Source organism: Monopterus albus, unplaced genomic scaffold (genome assembly GCF_001952655.1).
Source record: "Monopterus albus unplaced genomic scaffold, M_albus_1.0 scaffold362.1, whole genome shotgun sequence".
In the NCBI taxonomy this organism is placed as follows: domain Eukaryota; kingdom Metazoa; phylum Chordata; class Actinopteri; order Synbranchiformes; family Synbranchidae; genus Monopterus; species Monopterus albus.
In genome coordinates, this window is record NW_018128242.1 from 138,236 (window position 1) to 143,710 (window position 5,475).

The 5,475-nt window shown below is 45.9% G+C and overlaps 1 protein-coding gene across 1 annotated transcript; it reads right to left on the reverse strand.

Moving 5' to 3' along the window:
- Window positions 1-2,163: 2,163 nt before the first annotated feature.
- Window positions 2,164-5,128, reverse strand: LOC109951077 (vegetative cell wall protein gp1-like). Its single transcript, XM_020585361.1, has 2 exons — window positions 4,388-5,128; window positions 2,164-2,821 (listed from the first exon to the last, which is right to left on the reverse strand). The coding sequence occupies exons 1-2, from the start codon at window positions 4,432-4,434 to the stop codon at window positions 2,164-2,166; spliced, it is 705 nt and encodes a 234-aa protein (XP_020441017.1). The 5' UTR covers window positions 4,435-5,128.
- Between the last annotated feature and the right edge of the window lie 347 nt (window positions 5,129-5,475).

Below are 5,475 nucleotides of genomic sequence, written 5' to 3' on the forward strand. Positions count from 1 at the left end.
TGGATTCACAGCAGCCAGCACCAGCATTTTGCCAGATCCCCTTGCGCCAAAAAAGTTGGATCAGGTGACATCATCCAGCAAAGGTGCTCTGTTGACCAATCACATAGGGGGGACGGTCAGAACATAGACGCCAAAGGGAAGAAGACTCTTTTGTTTACCTTGTTAGCATGAGCATTCACTGCTATTCACTCTTGAATTTGGGCAGCAGTTAATGCACCATAAGGACACGCCCTTTGTTAGTTAAGTTACTGGAAGTTAAACAGTGTTCTTTATCTACCAGCCGGTAGAGTAGGCTATGTTAGCAGTGTGGCTAACCAAAATGAAAACTCGCAATTTGGAAAAGTGAACGAAGCCACTCACATCGTGGCCACATCATACAGGCTAGTCAGAACAGCCACTAACAACCATAGACTGTATATAAAGATGAACGACACCTCACAGGAGTGAAGCCACCACAAGTCGACCATCCCCTGGTGTCCTCTCCATGTCAGTGGATGGACACCAGCCGGCACAAGTGCTCAGCCCTGATGAACATACTGAACCTACAGTCTCACCAGTGGAAGTGAAAGAAAAAGAAGAAGCTTTATTTTATTGTCATTGATACACTGTGACACATAAAACAAAATTTTGTTTGGAGCCAAGGGGCCCTGGGCCGCTGTGCACATACGCAGCAGCATCACGGGCAAAAACCTCAGTCCTCACGGGAGTGACACAGAGCTAATGCTGAATGTCATAAATAAGCCTGTGTATTCTGACAGGCTCAGCTAGAGCTCAGTCAAACTAACTGTTGTTTTGTTTTTTGGGGTCATGCTCCAGCGGCTCTCAGGCTGCAGCTCTCACTTATGGCAGAGAACACAACAACACATGGATTTCATTTTGTGTAGCTTTGAGCATCTGCATTTGCATGTCTGTGCACAATGTCTGGGGCCTTAGAGGTGAAACCCAGGGCCTAAATATCTGCAAAGCCCTCCCTGCACGACTCACTGAATGCATTAATCTTATGCTTTTGAGCAATATCTCAAAGTGACAACATTTTATTAGCTCTGATTTTCTTTCATTTGCACCATGGTTGTAGGACAGTTAGAGGACAATGTTTAGAGAAACTGCAAAGGTGAGGACAGCATGTAATATGCTCAATAGCCCGACCCTGAAACCAGCTCACCTAAATACTGGAATATAGTTTTTGGTGTTTGTTTGTTATCAGTTGCACCATGACAAGTCAAAATGCCTGCTGTGAAAAGGCCAATATAGCTAGCAAGCCAAGTTTGTTATGGTGCTGTGTCTCTGAAAACACAGGTGAACACGGTGCAGCAGCTGTGAACTGTCCTCACAGGTGCCGAGTCAAACTGACTTTTTGAGGAAGCATGTGCTTGGGCACAAAGTTTGGAGTTAATTTCTTACTTAATGCAGCAAACACAACAAAACATGAGCAAATCACTGTGTGTAATGTATGCCAGCACTTCCAGTATGACACAGGATTTCACAGTGTGCCCATTGTGAGTCTGAGGACAATTCAACCAACAATATACCAGGTGAAATATCTAATGCAACTGCATTTCCCATAATACACTTGACATACTGTTATTTGTATCTGAGCCAGCTTCAGGTATAAACCACCTGTTGCTCTTCTTGGAAAACGATGCAGTGTTTTGTTGTTTATGAAGCAAATGCATATATCTATAGGAATATTTAGACATTTTTTGAGTATTTACTTTATTGTCCTCGGTTAGATGAGAAGATTAGTGCTACTCCCAGGTCTGTCCATTTAATACTAAGCAGGAGCCGGTTAGCTTAGCTTAGCATGAAGACTGGAAACAGAGAGAAACCGCAGCTTGGCTCTTTCCAAAAGTGACTAAATTAGCCTAATACATTGATCTGTACATAAAACGAATGTGAAAGGAAATCAGGGTGTCTAGCAAAGAAAGAGCCTAGCATGCAACCCCCTGTAAACACACAATTGTCATCTTTACAATTTGGTTTTTCTACAGAGGAAACCAACAAAATGCAACTTATTTAGTAGTTAGCTTTGTTGGTACCACTAAGCTAAGCTAACTGGCTGCTGGTTTTAGCTTCATATGTACCACACTCAAAGAAAGCAAATAAGAAGGTTTCCCAAATAATTTCAAAATATTAAACCATTTTTAAAGTGATATGTGGTGTCTTCTAGCTGCGAGTGTTACCTGTTGCGAGTGTTACCTGTCTGACAGCTGGACTGGCTGGTGTATGAAAGGGCGTTATTGGTGTAGAGGTCAGCGTCGATACAGGCCTCATATTCCCGTTGGTCAGGCTGGTGGAGGTCTTGGTTGACATGGTGTTGCTGTGTGTTGCAGAGGAAGAGGAGGAGAGGAGGGGGGAGGCTGTGCTGGCTATAGCAGTGGAGGAGGAAGGGGAAGCAGTGGATGGAGGGAGACAAGCAGAGGTTTGTGTGGTGGGAGGTGTTTTGGAGACACCTGTCATGGAGGGAAGGATCGGGCGGGAGTATGTGCGGAGGGCAGGGGTTGTGGTGGAGGTGAGCTTGGGAGGGGCAGAAACCAGGATGTGGGGAGATGGAGCACCAGCTGCCGCTTTTGCACCATGGTTTGCAGAAACAGAAGGAGCAGGGGTGAGAGGAGGTGGAGGGGAGGAGGTGGTGGGCGTTAACGTGGGCGCAGGGGAGTCTAGGAGCATGGGGTTTGGGGTCAGCCGAGGAGGGGTGGGGGTCGTAGGGGCAGTGGAGTCGGGGGTGGTGGTGGAGGTCTGAGAACTGGTTCCATTTGTGGACTCTTGGTGGTCTGACTGGCTCTGAACCAGCTCCCTGTCCATTGTGCAAAACTGGAGCACACTGCCATTAACACACAGATCAATAGGATTAGTACATCAGATCACTGCACCGTGTAGGGTTCAGTGCCATCCCTAGCCCAGGCTACTTCTTAGAGACAGTTTCCCCAGCTATACAAAGACAAGACAGAAACATGGATCCTCGTATGTAGCTAAGACAAATATTGTATCTGACTGGGCTGGATGTGGGCCCACACCCGATGGTATACTCTACACCCAGAACATAAAAACAATATTAGTTTTTTTACTGTGTGACAGTCTCTCCTGGTTGTTTTAAGGACTTCATCATGTGACACTCATCTGGGCCACAGTTGGAGCTAGATGCTCATTGACTGTCACTCTGAGCACTGACTGACACATTACACCACCAATATCAACCTGAGCTGTGTGTTTTGGATTAGAGCCATAGCAGCAGTTAATCTGACCCACCACTGCAAAGGAAACTGAAAACTCATCCCACAGGGAGTCACTGACTTTATAAGGACATCTGGACACCTTTGTGTCCCAAGGTCTCTACAGCCATCTGAACATTTGATTATGGACTCTCGATTTCAGTGACCTGTTAAGAAAAAAAAAAAACTAGCAAACCCCCGTTCTAGTGTGTGTACGAGGATTTACTGCTTTTTGTCATATATGTTCTTTTACTTTTAACTGGACAGTGCAAGACATTTACAGACATCACACTGGTCTCTGTGATGGACATTTCACTAATTTCTCACACTTTCTAAAGGAAACAGTTAAATGATTAACCAAGAAAAATATTCTGCACATCAACCGATACTATACCTTATGACCATACATTACTCCAACTCATTATACTCATTTCATCCGCTACTCCTGTATTTAACAATTATAAAATACATACATATACACTTTTTACAGATGCATACATACTTTAGGTTAATGTAGGTCATGTAAATGACTGACGCACCTAAAGGTGTCATTATCAATGACTCTGATCATTTTCTTCATTAACTGATTAATGGTTTGGGTTAATTATGAAAAATAACCGTCACATGGTCCCAGAGCATCTTCAATAGTCGTTTGTCTGAGCAACAGCCGCAGATGTTCAAATCAATCAGCTGCAGAGACAATATACAGTATATGGACTGTGCAGTTTTAACCGTTCCAATAGCCCAGGAGTGGGTCCCCCCGACCCCCAGAATGAGGAGATCCATACAGCCTCTATAGAACAACTCACTCGAAGTTATCTCAGTCACAGGTGTAGACATATGGAAACTGATCCGAGGGCTCCAATGGGCTCAAACTGCAGCCTGAACTTTGCTTAATTCACGCAACATCACCGCACAAGCAGGTGCCTGTCCACGCACGCACGGCGGACAGATGTTGACATCTGGCCCACAGCCTCACTTTAGTCCCGCAGACAATAGCAAAGGCAACAATGAGTCGCAGCGCACGCCGATGACAACTAGGCCAAAGATCATGCATGTGACTGTAAAAAAAAAAAGATGGAGACAGGCCTTGACAGTGCAGAAGTCTCACCGTAGCCCAGTAACATCTGGGGAAATGGTCATGTCCACGTTCTAAGTAAAGCACTGTGGTCACCTACCTCCGGTAATCAGCGTCGTCGTGCAGGTTACTCCCGGTCTCGTCCATCCGAAAGTGGACGCATGTTTATAAAGTCTGTTGCTGTTATCAGATGAACTGGCTTTTTAGCAGGGTCGACAGGCTGAAATGGGCGTGTATGAAGCCTCACTTCCTCGTCTGGCAGCGCAAGATCTACGAAGTGCGCGTCACCCTCCCCCAAACAATAATTTCACCAGCCTCACCTCCGGTAATCTCACGTTATCTCCGCACAGAGACAGAAAGGCAAAGTTGTAACGCAGGACGGGCTCGCTAATGATGAGCAGAGGCTTGTGCGTGTCACACTGGGTTTAGGGTTTCATCACAGCCCGGGCTTTTCCGCGGAGCAGTCCATAGAACCAGCATTCAGGGGAGAGCCGTTGGCCGCCGTTATCCGGTGGAGCACCACAGTCGCACCTGCCGGGTCTACGGTGGGATTCAGCCCGGCTCGGGGCCAATGTGCGGCGGCTGCAAAGGGCCCGGTCAGTCCGAGAAACGCGATAGAAGGCCGTTGTTACAGGGCGACAGAGGCGAGACAGCACCACTCAGAGTTCAGGAGGACCGCAGACTGTGGGGCACACAACCAGGCTGCGCCAGGCACAGCGCGCGCGCTCTAGCCTAACTGACACGACGCCACACCATGTTACTAAGAAGGATTCAGGTTATTTACATATGTTAAAAAAAACCTACAACATAGCGAAACACTCCATTACAACTAAAATAATTGAATTCAACATTTTGCCTGAGGAAAACTACAGAACATCAAAAAAAAAAAAACCTCTCAGGATGCAGAATGACCCCTTTTTACAGCATGTTATTGGATTATTATAGATGATGCATTAATATGTAATAACCCAATTATAACTGCTGTGTGTACTCTTACAAGTGTTCAATGTGGCCACCACGGGCAACATCAATGCGATAAGAGAATTCCTCCCGGGCGCGTATTAGCATATCACGATCCACTGAGTTGATCGCTGTTGTTGTGCCCACACTGAACACTTGTAAGACAGGAAATAAAAGTTGATTGTGAGTAGAATACTTGTGACTTGGCTGGAGTTTTGTATTACTTTT

Coding starts and splice junctions, on each gene's coding strand:
- LOC109951077 (XM_020585361.1), bottom strand. CDS start 4,434: ATGGACGAGACCGGGAGTAACCTGCACGACGACGCTGATTACCGGAG. Junction 2,822..4,387: donor GACGACGCTGATTACCGGAG/GTAGGTGACCAC, acceptor TGTTAATGGCAG/TGTGCTCCAGTTTTGCACAA.